The sequence below is a fragment of the Thunnus maccoyii genome, chromosome 19 (genome assembly GCF_910596095.1).
Source record: "Thunnus maccoyii chromosome 19, fThuMac1.1, whole genome shotgun sequence".
NCBI lineage: Eukaryota > Metazoa > Chordata > Actinopteri > Scombriformes > Scombridae > Thunnus > Thunnus maccoyii.
The window spans coordinates 13111837-13126184 of NC_056551.1; the positions used below are offsets into that span (position 1 = coordinate 13111837).

General features: G+C 39.0%; 2 protein-coding genes across 3 annotated transcripts in view; one reads left to right on the plus strand and one right to left on the minus strand.

The window, feature by feature from the left end:
• Window positions 1-14348, minus strand: part of plgrkt (plasminogen receptor, C-terminal lysine transmembrane protein) — a 65487-nt gene that overhangs the window by 24304 nt on the left and 26835 nt on the right. The gene's annotated exons all lie outside the window — the stretch shown is intronic.
• Window positions 1-14348, plus strand: part of jak2a (Janus kinase 2a) — a 37602-nt gene that overhangs the window by 15398 nt on the left and 7856 nt on the right. For both annotated transcript variants that reach the window (XM_042394277.1, XM_042394276.1), the window contains exons 2-11: window positions 1798-2083; window positions 4978-5101; window positions 5274-5394; window positions 7226-7371; window positions 8456-8750; window positions 8964-9083; window positions 10263-10420; window positions 10534-10645; window positions 11429-11615; window positions 12786-12910. In XM_042394277.1, coding sequence (XP_042250211.1) covers window positions 1822-2083; window positions 4978-5101; window positions 5274-5394; window positions 7226-7371; window positions 8456-8750; window positions 8964-9083; window positions 10263-10420; window positions 10534-10645; window positions 11429-11615; window positions 12786-12910 — 1650 coding nt within the window. In that variant the 5' untranslated portion in view covers window positions 1798-1821. The remainder of the gene's footprint in view (window positions 1-1797; window positions 2084-4977; window positions 5102-5273; window positions 5395-7225; window positions 7372-8455; window positions 8751-8963; window positions 9084-10262; window positions 10421-10533; window positions 10646-11428; window positions 11616-12785; window positions 12911-14348) is intronic.

The window sequence follows — 14348 nt, forward strand, 5'->3', positions numbered from 1 at the left end:
GCGATTCAGTTATTTTCACAACGTTTTTGTTTTGTTCCACTGCAAACCAAACATAGACATGCATTGATAATAAAATATCTTTTAATTTCAACACTGTTCAGGGTGTATGGCGCATTATTTTAATAAAATGCAAGGGTACCAATAATTTCGGCCTCATCTGTACAGTATAGAGCACATCCCATTAACTAGGGATGCACTGATCCGACTTTTTCAGTCCGGATACCGATACCTGGTCTTTGGGTATTGTCCAATACCGAGTACTGATCCAATACCAGTGTTAAATTAATAAGCTGTGTGCCTCCCTGTGTTGAAGAGACTGGGATCATTCTTTTATATGTCAGGCAAAATCAGGCTTGACTTAAACATTGCTTTCCTAACTTTGTAAAACAAAATATAACAAATAAATACATAGATACAAATTTACTGAATTGTTTTTTATTAAAATAATGGTATCCAATACCAGATCAGCCCATTGTCATTGACACCCAATCCAGCTATTTGAGTCAGTATCGGACAGATATCCAATATTTTCATCTGCTGACAGCTTAAAATATTACAACTTGGAACAGCGACAGCACCACATCTGCAAAGAATATATTGTGTATGCATAATATGAGAGAGAGCAATTCAGGGTAGCCTGTATAGTCAGTCTTGTGACAAGTAATTATATGTTCTGATAAGCAACCATAAATGTAATTGATGATACTGATAATGCCTATTTCGTGTCACCTAACAGACAGGGACTCAATAGAATTTCAGGCATCTGGATGAGTCACTGCTCAAAATTGTTGTGGTCTGCAAAAATTTTATATTTAGTGCAATTGCAATACGTTGCTTGCTGACAGATGCAACTAGTAGTACTCGGGGGGAAAATGTTCAAACCAAACTGAGCAGACTTCAAGCTTTACTTTTCACTTTTGCACGTTTAAATATAAAGCTTTTTGTTCACTATAACCCTGTTTTACTTAGACCTCTGCAAGCAAAGCAGCATCAGCTAAGATACACATTACAGCGCGGGCTACTAGGGATGTACGTGTAAAGTCAACTACTCAATTGAAGGTTGCTACCTTTGCTAGTCGGCATCAGAAATAGTAGTTGGTTAAACTTATTATTTTATTAATGTACATATATAAATAACTTATTGACATAATTCACTGAACCACAGAGAGCAGAGGAGAGAAGAGAAGCAGTGTGACCATAAATGACGGTGAGCAAAACGCAGTAGAGATTATGTTTATTTATATGATTTACCTAATTTATCTGCACTTGTTTCATTTATGGTGGCGCTGCTTCTGTCCTCCCCTCTGCTCTCTGTGGTTCAGTGAGGGCGGGACTCAGTCCACTGTGTGTGTGTGCTCCACATGGAGCAAATACCAGCAAAACTAATGACACCCCCATAGGCCTCAGCTGTACTTTGTGTTTGGTGCTAATTAGCAAATGTTAGCATGCTAGCTAACACGCTAAACTAACCTGGTGGACATGGTAAACAATATTCCTGCTTAACATCAGCATGTTAGCATGCCAACATTAGCATGTAGCTCAAAACACCACTGTGCCTAACATCCTCACAGAGCTGATAGTGTGGCTGTAGACTCTTGTAAATGTGTAAAAAAAAACACATTAAAATCTAAAAAGCTTGTTTGTCAGACAGAAAGCTGTAGTTGGCTGGTAAGCCCCGTAAAACACTGCTTGCTTCACTCAAAAAATTCCTTCCTCTTACCTAATTAATTTCCAGTATATTCTGTACTTTCTACTCACTATCATTCTTACCAGTTTTATTGGTTTCTCTGCTTACAGGTGGATGTTTGTGGTAAGCAGCACATGGCCTGTATTCTGCTGACAGATATGGACCTGCCCACCTCCTGCCCCTCAGCACATGACAGTGGCCTTGTCCCGGACCTTGACCCAACTGCCGAACTTGACCCAAAGCCGGACATGGATGCCACCTGCCTAAGTGTCCACATGTACTACCCTGGGAAGGATGGTGAAGGAGGTGGGGCCAACGGTTCAGAGAGTGTTCTCACGTTTCCATCCGGGGAGTACATAGCAGAGGAACTCTGCATCAGTGCAGCGAAAGCATGTGGTGAGTCACAAGAGGATTTCAGTTCTGATGTCTGCCCACACAGTTTAGTTTATTCATATGAATTAGTTTAATATGAGCTTTGCATGATGCTAAAAGAACAGAAATGTGCATCAAATATACTTAAAAACAAGGAAAAGGAAAAAAAGACAATAAAAATTAAGTGGTGTGATCATTTATTATATTTGATTATTTCATAGGGTGTTAATTAACCATGTATGAATTGAATAATTTATAAATTAGCGGTGTCATGTTCAAAAGCTCTTCAACAGTTCAGTGGTTTGATGATGTTCCTGCTTTTATCATCACATATCCGGTTGTTTCTTCAACATTGTGAAGTCCTGATTTAGTCAGTGTTATACATGTACACCTGACCTCAGTGGTGGAATGTAACTAAGTACTTATGTACAAATTCAAGGTACTTTACGAAGTATTTCCATTTTATGCAACTTTATACTTCTACTCCACTACATTTGTCTGACAGCTGTAGTTACCACAGATTACAATTCTTCATACCCTTCCAGTCCAGTGAAAACTATCTCCAAATTTGGTGATCCTAAAGTTTGATGTTTATGAAAAATTGAAGGATTAAGTGCTCCTTTATGGGTTGAGAACATTCTCCTAATGCCGAAGCTAAGAAAACTAATTAATAAGCCTTTTGGATTAGCTGGAAAATGCTGTCACAAAACTGAAAGCAGGGCTGGTTTTCTGAGCTCATAAAAAGTTGACATTTTAGAGATACATGGTTCTCACAGGACAGCGATGCTAGAAACATATGATGATCTTATAGAATATGATGCATGACTGTAGATTAAACCAGCCAATGGTATACAAAGTAGTATAGCTCAACCTTAAACACTACAACAGTAAAATGCAACATACACATTGATTCAGCAGTAATATTAATCCAAAAAACATCATATATAATAATAATAATAAAACACTTTACTACTTTTACTTAAGTAAAAGATCTTCCACCACTGGTACACCTTGCGGCTGATATAGAATTGTGGACGACCTTGCAGTTACAGTCGTACAGTTTGTGTCTTAACCAGTAGGCTTTGTCCTTAGTTGTTTATTTTCTAGAGTTTCTGTGTTCAGCCTGCTTTTTCACCTTCTCTTTCTAGCAAACTCAAATCAGGAAGTTGGGGAACTGTTGTGTCTGTTTTCCTCTCCGCCTTAGCTCTATCTCTCCCTGCCACACTCCATTCCCTCTCGAGCTGATAAGAAACAACCCGTCTCTCTCTCCTTTTTATTTTCCCCTTTCTCCATCCTCTTGCTTTTAATTTTTTATTTGACCACTTTCTACTTCCTGCATCTCCTCGTCTTGTTCTTCATCTTAACATCTACCTCGCCTCCAGCTGTCTTACTCTCCCATTCTCTATTTCGTGGTTTAACCACAATCAAATAACCATCACATGTGAGGGATTTTCTGTGCTTTATCTATTTGGTTATTCTTGACGGTTTTTTAAATGTGGTCTGGTAATAAGATGAGTTTGTAGACGTACTATTGAGATCAAATTTGATGATGCTTGTTGATGTAGGACTGGAAGTCTTGCTACATTCCCACCAGGATGAAGTAAAATGTATTCACATTCCCGGCAGACCCGTATATCATTGCACTTTGATAGGCTTTTTTTCCATTCACATAATTAACACAAGAAGTGAATATTAAAATTAACATATTTAACCCTTTAGAAGGCAAAGATGGCAAAACTGTTGAATACATAATCAATATTCACATTTTATTAATGTTCTCAGCTCCTACGGTTAAAAACAGTTAAGAAAGCATATTGGTTACTTTATTATTTTATATTGTTTTGTAATGTTTATAATGTATATAGATTGAATTCTATTTACTTGACTTCTTATTGTGTTTGCATTTATTACTCTTAGCTCTTATCTGTTTCCTTGTTTCCTGCACTGCTGTAACATGCACATTTCCCCTCTGATCAATAAAGTCTTATCTTATCTTATCTTCTTTTATCTTATCTTAATAAACAATTCAAGGTAAGGTAGGGCTTATACATATTATACGTAGATCAACCTTGTAAGTACACTGAGCTGACTTCCCGTTGTGGTTGAGCATACTTCCTCTTACGCAGCACTCCCATCCTCATACGATTGCTTCATTCTTGTGAGATTCGTGTGCTTCCTGTTGCTTGATGATATTTTCTCTGCTAATGGACGTTTTGGCCTGACTGATAAAACACCTTGCTATCGGTGGTGCTGGTGTTTTTAAAACAGCACGAGGAGTCGTGGGAATGGTTGGAAATAAAATTCTGCCGAAGTAGGCTGTTATGATCAGATGATGAGGTAAAAGTCATCTATACTAAGGTTGTTACCCCCTGAGCAGTATCATCATTAACTTTCATCATAGAAAAAAATCTTAGACAAACTCCTGGCAAACAGGCAAACTCACTAAACCGTTGATGGGAACTTCATTTTTCATTTATACACTCTTAAGCAGGGGACTTAACTGTGGTTTTCACTGAGTCAACACAAATAACTCCACCGAAAAACACCACTGAGAAAAGGTACTTGGTTGCAATCATGTGTCAAAGCACAGTCACTTGCAGTCTACAGTGTTACCGCCACAGCAGCCTACTCTCTGTTTATGTACTGTAAACACACAGTGCATGCGCAACTTTGTTTATGTTCTAAATATTTGCCGGTTGTAAATATTGTTCATGTGTGGGTACAAAGTGAATCTGACCAAATGGAAAATACTTGCATATATGCTCCTTGGTATCTGCAGCAGTTATTGTAGCCACAAATTCAAACCTCCATAAAGTACACTGAGTTTCAGTGACTTTTACTGCCAAAATAAAACTGTCTGTTCTGTCTACAGTAAACATTTTAATGACCTGAGATGATTGTTTTCTTTGTCTTACCAGGTATTGCTCCAGTGTTCTGCAACTTGTTTGGTCTGATGAGGGAAAGCGACCAGATATGGTTCCCTCCTAATCACATCTTCAAACTGCAGCAGTCAGACAGTGAGAGCCTACACTTCAGAATCAGGTAGGCATAGACATAGTTTTTTTTTTTTTTTTTCAGTTTTGTTTTTCATTTCCATTTCCTGTTTCAGACTCTTTATGTACTTAATGCCTGGATCACTTCTCTTTTAATTCAATATTTCTCTTTTCCTTGTCTGTGTCTTACTGGCTCCTCTCTTGTCTACTCTTCTATCCAGGTACTACTTTCCTGGCTGGTATAACAGCGGCAATTCATCCCATGCTCATCGCTATGGTGTTTCCAAGGGGATGGAGACCCCCATCATGGATGATTGTGTCATGGCATACCAATTTTTGCAGGTTAGTTTACACCTCGTATCAACATTAAGTCTTTGCATTTGTGTTTTTAAAGGGGCCATATTATGAAAAAGTCACTTTTCCAGTGCTTGTGCTTATATATTTGGGTCTCTGATGAGCCTAACACACAAACTGTGAAATAACTTTTACAAATCGGCATCATGATGTAGACTAGTTATTTCGTTATCCATTTGATCCGTTTATTACAATTAAATCACAGCAAAATCTGTATTAATCAAATTAATTTCGGGTTCATTCAGACTGAGCTTCAGTAACATCACCGTGCTGGTTGGGGACTAGTCATTGCCTGCCGTTGCTCACCGGCTGTTTGGGGTGAATAAACACAAATGATCTCATGGTTAAATTTGTGCAAGTTATGCGAGATGTTTGGTGTGTTCGCTGCACTGCTCATTGGTACTGCTATGTTTTCTCTGGCAACCATGTTTCTCCGGGATTCATGCTTAACAGTTGCCATATTATTTAAAGTAGAGTATTTTATATACATTTTAAAACATGTCTGGAGGGGACCTCTAGATAAAATACAATATCAGGTTTTACCAATTACCTAAGATATGTTTTACTGTACATATATACACAAAAAAATAGTATACAGAAGGTTTGAAATGTGTGGATCGTTGTGTGATAACTTATTGGAAAGGAGTTTGGATGTTGCATTTTTTGCCATGATACCACCCATGCTGCAACAGAGCCAGAGTAGGATTATTAGGTGAATGTATTGTACCTGTAAATGTCAAACAAAGACTTGAGAATTTCTCAGGCCGCAAACTAAAAGCGTACTTATCACCCTGTTAGCCCACAAATAATCTACCGCATACTGTATGCTTGTATAGTTCCAGTTGTGGTTAACATGTGGAGGCTGCAAAATGTGTGAATGTTTTCTTTTAAACTGCATGTAAACCAGAGGACAAAACTTGAGAAACTAATGCCCTCTTCTTCACCTACTTTTGTTAATATAATGATAAGCAGAAATGTTGGGCGGGGGGAGATAAAATGTGCTTGTTTACCCTGACTCTCTGACTAACTGCCAGTCTGTCTGTCATGTCAGCCATTCTTTTGTGCAAGTTGAAAACAGGAAGTGGGGTAGTAAGAGTGTTTAAGATGTACAAATTGGGGAACAAGGATATGTCAGGGTTCTTTCACACTGTTTTCTTGTGTCACTGCCCACATACAGTACGTGCGTGTGCATGCGTGCGTGTGTGTGTGTGTTTGCAGGTGCGTTTTATATATTTTCTGAGTTTTTTTTTCTTTCCACATGCTTGCGAGAACTTGAAACACACAGCTCTATTCAGCTTTTTTTTTTTATCTCCGCTGTTCACATTGACACCATGAGCTGGGTGTCAACAGATTGACCCACAGAGTGTTTATTACTCACAGACACCTGCTGTTGTCGAGCTTGTACAGTCCTACCAACTTAACCGCTGATTTGTTTGTTAATGAAATATCGAATAAAAGGAGTTTCAGGTTGCAAAAAGCTTTCTTTAAATAAACTGTAACATTTATTTTTATTTATAATAAAGCTTTTGCAGAATGAATCCGTGCCTCAACTGGTTTGGTTCAAAGGTCTATAACTCTAAAATGGACTTTTAATGTATTTTGAAAACTTGTATCACCAAAAATGGTGGCAAGCATATCCAAAAAACTTCTGTGCTTGTTTTTATTTAATGACTCACTCTTTAATGTTTATACTCACACTGTAAATTTAAGATAAGACAGTAAATATGTTGACCCTCCTCCTCTCCCACAGATCTGATATCCATCAGATTCTTTTTAATTTAATTTTTGATTTTTTTGCATCTTGTGTTCCGTCCTGCAGTGGCGTAGTGACTTTCTCAAGGGCAGGGTTCATATTCCAGTAAGCCATGAGGCTCAGGAAGAGTGTCTGGGCATGGCGGTGCTGGACATGATGAGGCTCGCCAAAGAAAGTGGTCAGTCACCTGTAGACATCTACAATGATACCAGGTAGGATGCACTCACTCACAAGAGATGAACAATATTGACCGAATGTAATAGCATGTTATTTTAGCCATAATATGCTGATTTGAATTACAGTACGTGACAATATTTTCGGTATTTGAGAAGAATCTAAAAAGTTCAGCAATGTGTGTTAATTATAAAGCAGCCTTTAAAATGTGGGAAAAAAAACCCCCATTTAACTTGTACTTTCCACACATTTGTACTGTAACCACCTAAATATTGTAAAATACTTCCTGTTTCGCTGTTGTGCATGTGGTAAAGCTTATGAATGACAACTTCAGAGCAGTGTGACAAACTCCTCGGGATACAGTGAGCATCAAGATAGTTTCATGCAGTTGAATCAATTATCTCGGTGTATGAGATAATGTTTCAGTGTGTCTATAATAGTTGACCTGCACTGTGCTTATGCACTGTGTCCATACTTGAAATGTTAAGTATAATTTAATTTCTCTTTAATTCATCCCTAATTGTATTTATTTTTGTTTCAAGTGAGTCTTTAGTACAATTCGTGATGGCTACGCATTGATTCTCAGGTTAAACTCAGCATGCACACTAGCTGAACCTGCACAAAGCACTCAGTGTTAGCTCTAGGGCTGCAACTAACAATTATTTTCATGATCGATTCATCTGCCGATTCTTTATTTTTGATTAATCAATTGGTCTATGAAATGAAAAAAAGTGAAAAAATGCCCATATCAGCATTTTAGCGATCAAATATCTTGTTTTGTCTGACCAAAAGCTCAAAAGCCAAAGATATTCAGTTTGCTATTATATATGAGGAAGAGAAGCAGTAACTTTGTAGCATTTTTTCACTATTTTTGCTTGAAAAATGACTAAAACGATTGATTATCAAAATAGTATTCATCTGTCAATTGACTAATCAATTATTCAGCTATTTGTTTCAGCCCTATTCAGCTCTTTTAACCTTGTTTCTTCTTTCACTTGCCCCTCTCTTCTTTGTCTTTCCTCTTTTTCTGCATTTGTTCTTCACCCCCCCCCCCTTTTTGTTATTCTCAACTCCATCTCCTCCTGATCAACCACCCACCCCCGACCCTCTCGCTGCTTTTAGCTACAAGTCCTTCCTGCCGAGATGCATGCGAGACCGCATCCAGGAATACAACATCCTGACTCGGAAGCGGATCCGCTTTCGCTTCAAGAGGTTCATCCAGCAGTTTAATGAGTGCAAGGCCACGGTGTGCAACCTCAAGCTCAAATACCTGATGAGCCTCGAGATTCTGCTTCCATCCCTCTACTCTGAGCGCTTCCAAGTCACCGACCTCTCCGCACGCGAGGTTACCATCGTCGTCATGGGCAACAAGGGCATCCAGTGGTCAAAAGGGAAAGAGGCGGAGGGAGCAGAGGAGGTGAGGCCCAGGAGATGGTTTCATGTTGCCATGGTAATGCATTTGTATAATACCAGTCACACTGTGATGCTTTCCTGGCTGGTTTTAACCAATAGATGGAGCTCCAGTAGTTGGTTATTACAATTAATTGCCAATAACAAGAGTACGTGTGTGCGTGCTTCTTTATCTAAAACAAATGTAACCCACTCATTTTTACTCTTTTTGTGTCTGTAGGAGCTGCAGACATACTGTGACTTCTCAGAGGTGATAGACATCAGCATCAAGCAGTCCAATCAGGAAGGCTCTGTGGAGAGTCGCATAGTTACCCTCACCAGACAGGACAACCAGATCTTGGTATAGTACACACTTTAATCTTCTTGATGATCTGCTCCACATTGCTCTGCTTTCACTCCAAGATGAATGATTTTGTTTACTTTGCTTTATTTTTGTTGTTCAAGTGGCTTTTAACAGCAGCTGAATGCCACAGATGTTAAACACCAAAATGTTCACAGGGGTTGAGGATAAGGACTAAAGGATATGTGAAAAAAATTTTGTGGCTCTCATGGGATTTGTGCAATTTCTGATATGTTGGGCCTGAAAACTACATGTTTGAAAATGAAAGAGAAAGAAGTGAGGTTATCAGACTCTCTGTAGCCTGCTCCTCATCTCTGCTTGAGGTTAGCGATGTGAACCAAATGTCACCCAAATCACTGACTGAACTGTTGGCGGTAGAGTTAGATTGTGGATGATGTAGGCACCAGGTTTTGGAGTATTCTTATGAGACTCAGCAACATTTGTTAATCTGTTTTGATCAAATGAATTACGCACACGAAGATAAACGATTTAACTAAGCTTAATTAGTGTGACTATCACACGAGTTTCGTACACTTGCCTATCTTTAACTATGTTCTTTAATGAAGACTGAAGTGTATGGATGTAAGGGATAGGGATTTCCCCAGTTTAACAATTGTGTCTCTTTTTGCATGGTAACAAAAAAGATAATCTTGAAAAAACTAGGTTGGACCCATTATACCGACCTGTGAAGTAATTTAGTTTATGACAGTTAATGGGCGATGGATTGGTGGGTGGAGTGGGACTGGGGTGGTTGTTAGAGGACACGTAGATGTTCAATTTGGTTGTGCTGAAGTTTTGTGTATTCATCTGTGGCGTGAATATGTGATTACTAATTTAACGTCCTTCTGGGTTGTTGATTCATTAAGGAACTGCCTTTGTGTTATCTACGTCATCTCGATCATTGTGTTGCTGTGTTATGGTTTGTTCCTCTTTTGATTTTGTTGTTTAGTTTGTTGCTCTGCCTTTACCACAGAGGGTGAGAGATGAATGTTGTGTATCAACAAGAATATGAAGTGTAAATGTTGTTAGTTTCCTCATGAAAGTTATAAATGACAACAGAGTAGGAAAGAAAAAAAGCCAGTCCAAAAAAACAAATTGTCTCGATAAGCTGTTATACAATGATTATAATAAAAGCAGGTACTGAATAATTTACTTTTGTCTCCCCTCTTTTCATTCAAGGAACTGGATTTTCCGTCTCTCTCAGAGGCTCTGTCATTTGTATCATTAGTTGATGGATATTACAGACTGGTTGCAGATGCTCATCATTATCTTTGTAAAGAAGTGGCCCCGCCAAGACTTCTCGAGTGCATTCAGAGCTACTGCCATGGCCCTGTGTCGTGAGTATCACACAGACAGTATGTACAGATACAGCACGTCGCACATGTGCTTGTACCCCCACAACCAAAGATTCATACACACACAAAGACACATTCTGTCTCTTTGATCACAGGATGGAGTTTACGATTGGTAAGCTGCGGCGCTCTGGCAACCACCAAGGCCTTTACATCCTTCGCTGTAGCCCCAGGGACTATGACAAATTCTTCATGTCGTTTGTGGTGGGGGTAAGCACTGTTAATGTTGGGTTCATCTTCAATGTGAAGTACTGTATTTCTCACATGTGACTTTACAGGCTTCAACAAAGTCTTTGCTAATTGATTGACATTACTGACTCGCTTCTGGAGCCCATGATCACATGCATCTCAGCAACTACTAAAATGTGTCTTCCTCCATTAGCATCATGTCACAACAACCAGAGCCTTTAGACTGTATTGTAAATGTACTCTAGTGCCGGAGTACATTTTAAAGTGCTCTGGTGTAATAGTTAGTTAGGAGGAAGATGGTCAGTCACAGTGACTGCGGCATCACAACATTTAACTGAGTGGCTGTTTGTGAAAGCAAACTGGGTTTGTTCACTGGTACACTGAAACACAGGTAGTCTTAAAGGTGTGTACACCAGAGCCTTTAAAATAATGCCCATAATTTTAACCACTGGAGGGAGCAATAAGGTTTGATTTTCACATTAAATGGACAACTCAGCTGATAGCAGCACCATACACACAATGACATACTGTTTCTGTTTAAATCAGATGCAGCAGTTTTACATTATTGTAATTACAATAAAGTCCATTCATGCAGTCTCAAAATTGTGGCATCAATACAAAATTAGTGTATTTAATGTAATTAATCTGAAGGAAGTTGAGAATAAATTGAAGTAGCAGATTTGTAAGTTTATTGAGAACTTATGCGTTCTTACTTAGATTGACTCGTCCTCAGGGAGCGTTCTCTGTAGTCAGTTAAAATCAGCTTTAGCACAACTTAACCATAAATTTCTCTTTTATTTTCAGTATGAAACTATGGTGGACTATAAGCACTGTCAGATCGTAAAGACGGAGTCGGGAGAGTACATCCTGAGCGGTGCCAAGAGGAGCTTCGGCTCCCTTAGAGAGCTTCTGCACTGCTACCAAAAGGAGGCGCTTCGCACCGATGGATACACATTCCAGCTGATCAGGTGCTCCGCACCTAGCCCCAAAGGTCAGCGTAGAACAGTTCACAATAATTTTGCAAAAACTGGCAACAGCATCTCATCCTTTTATATATGGATGCACTCATATCGGATCAACTGTAAAACTTTGAGTGAGTGCTGTTAAAACCATCAGCCGATGATTCGCACAAGTGAATATCGAATTGATCAAGTTTAGGCTTCAAAATCCGGATCATGTTAGATGTTACAGTCATATTTCATGACATTGTGAAAGCAATTATTAGAAAATATAAGAAAATGGTGACGGGTGCTAGAACTCTTTTTCAAACTCACCCGATTGAATCAGTTAGTGTACAATAAGCCGTGTTTGCCTCTCAACTGATGACCCCTTGTTGAAAGTCCCACAGAATTCCTGTCCCACAGGAGTCGTTGACACTGTTATCTTGTCATTTTGTTATTTTTTAGCGTCTTTCCCAAATCTCTTACATCCCTCCTGCAGCCAATTACCCATCTTCTACCCAAGCTTCTGCTCATATCAGAAGTCTTGTTTTTGAGTCAATCATTTTCCCATCGGATTTAGGCCAATTAAGACTACAGAATATTTATTCTTTGAAGTTACCATTGACCCTCAGCATGCAGTTATAATTGGCAGTTTAAAGCTCTGGAAGCTCATAAACATAAACAGCCAAGCACCATGTCAGCCATGGTGAAGCAAGTTGTATGAAATTTTTGAAGAAATGTTAAATCACTGATAGAAATGTATTGATTTATTTTAACTGTATTGTATCATTCACTGCAGCAGAATCAATACTATCCTTTAAAAGGGTAAAAAAGCAAGATTTTTTCTGCCCACCAGCACAACATGACCATTACATCTCTGTGGGAATTTAATGGAGGTACTGATGAATACTAATGACTCAATGATTACTTCACCAGGTTTCCAGCTGTCAAAGCTATTCTGGCAAAAACTCTTGTTTCTGAGTGAAGTTACCCATTTATAAGGGCCAAAAAAAAAACAAGACACATAGGTTTTATTCATGCTGATATTTGTGATTAAAAACTTTAAACTAAGCAGTCCAACTTTACAATTGGTAGCTGTTATATTTGTACTTAAATTTGCAATTAAACAGTGTCACACATGGAAAAACAATAACTCTGGTGTTAATCAGATGTAGCACTAAAGTGTGAGTTAATCTATGTCCATCTTAACATTTCTTCAGACAAATCCAACATGCTGGTGTGTAGGAGTAACCAAGGGGCAGAGGTCCCTCTGTCTCCCTCACTTCAAAAACACGACATCAGCCAGATGGTCTTCCACAAGATCCGAAAAGAGGACCTCATCATTGTAAGATAACCTTCTTTGACTTCTTTCTTTAGTGTTATCTCTCAGCAGAAAATATCAACACTCCTTATAAGGCCAATTCTTCAGTCTATTTATTGTAGGTTGTATTAGTTTTACACACATTGCCTCATGTACACATTTTTTTTGTAGAAGCCAACAAGAGTATTGAAAAGGTGATTTCTTGCCCTACAGAAGCTGTAGATTGTAGACAAATGTGAGCTGTACATAAGTGAGTCGCCAGTGCTTTTCTAGTTGTGGAAGGCAAACTAGTCCGTTGCAGACAAGGAAAGAGGACACAGCCCATTGTGAGCTTGTCAACAGGAGCCAGCGTTCCATTGTTCTCAATCAGAGGAGACAAAGATTCCTGCAGGGTTAGTGAGGTCACTGCATTTAACAAAAAGACTTCCTTAATTGACTCTCCTACAGAAGCTCAGTGTCAATAGAAATCCCTGTGGACTTTTGTGAGTGCTGTGCGTGCGGCTGACACGCTTGTCGTGCGTTGACGAGCGTGTCAGCCGTGCACTCACTTTGGTGACTAGTCCATTTCCGTCTCGCTCTGTTTTCTGTTGTTCACTTGAAGTTTTGTATAACAGGTCTGTCACAGGAAAACCACAAAAGCAGTTCCACTAATCTCATGGCTCAGGGGGTTTTCTGTATTGCAATATTGTCTTCTCACCAGTTCTTTAGCAGGTACAACATGTGTTTTTAATCTTCCTGTTTTGAGCTTTTGTTCAGCTTATTCATGCGGTTAGATGAGAGATGGAGAGACCTTACTTCTGTTTTGAATTAAAATTCGGTCAAATCCATGTGGTCAGATACTGAAAGGTGTAGTTGGATGAGTCACAGTTCAGTCCTGGTAAAAAAGATAGACAGGAGGTGACACTATGCAGTTTGGTTTCCAGGCTGCAGGTGAGAAAGACAGTTTCTTGTCTTTGGGCTTTTTGGCATTAATCAGCTGATTCTTCCTGCAGCCCTTCAATCTCTAAACTTCAGAGACATCCAAGATTCAGTGGCCCCCTGCTTTGACTTTTGAAATGGCAACAACGAGTAAACTCAAAAGTGTGTGAGATGTATACAGGAGTTCAATAAAAAAAAATGTCATTATCAAATCCAAGATAGATATCGGATGATATGAGTTTCCATGTGTGCCCATGTGAAGGTTTTATTTGTCTCGTAACTTTTCCAAATAATGAAGAACATGTTTTTGTTAACCCTTAGAGACCCACCATAGACCCATTTTTTGTCTTTTTGGGGGGTGGGGGGGGATCTTTAGGGGGAGATAACGGGTCAACAGTATATACCACATAGAAGTGGTGTACATCATCTGAAAACTGGGAGCCTGAAAGTTAATTTGAGATGCAGCTCAGCACTGTGTGTCAAGTTTTTCTAGTCATAAATCTGTAATAAACATTGTGTTTTGGCTAGGTGCCTATTCAAAGGC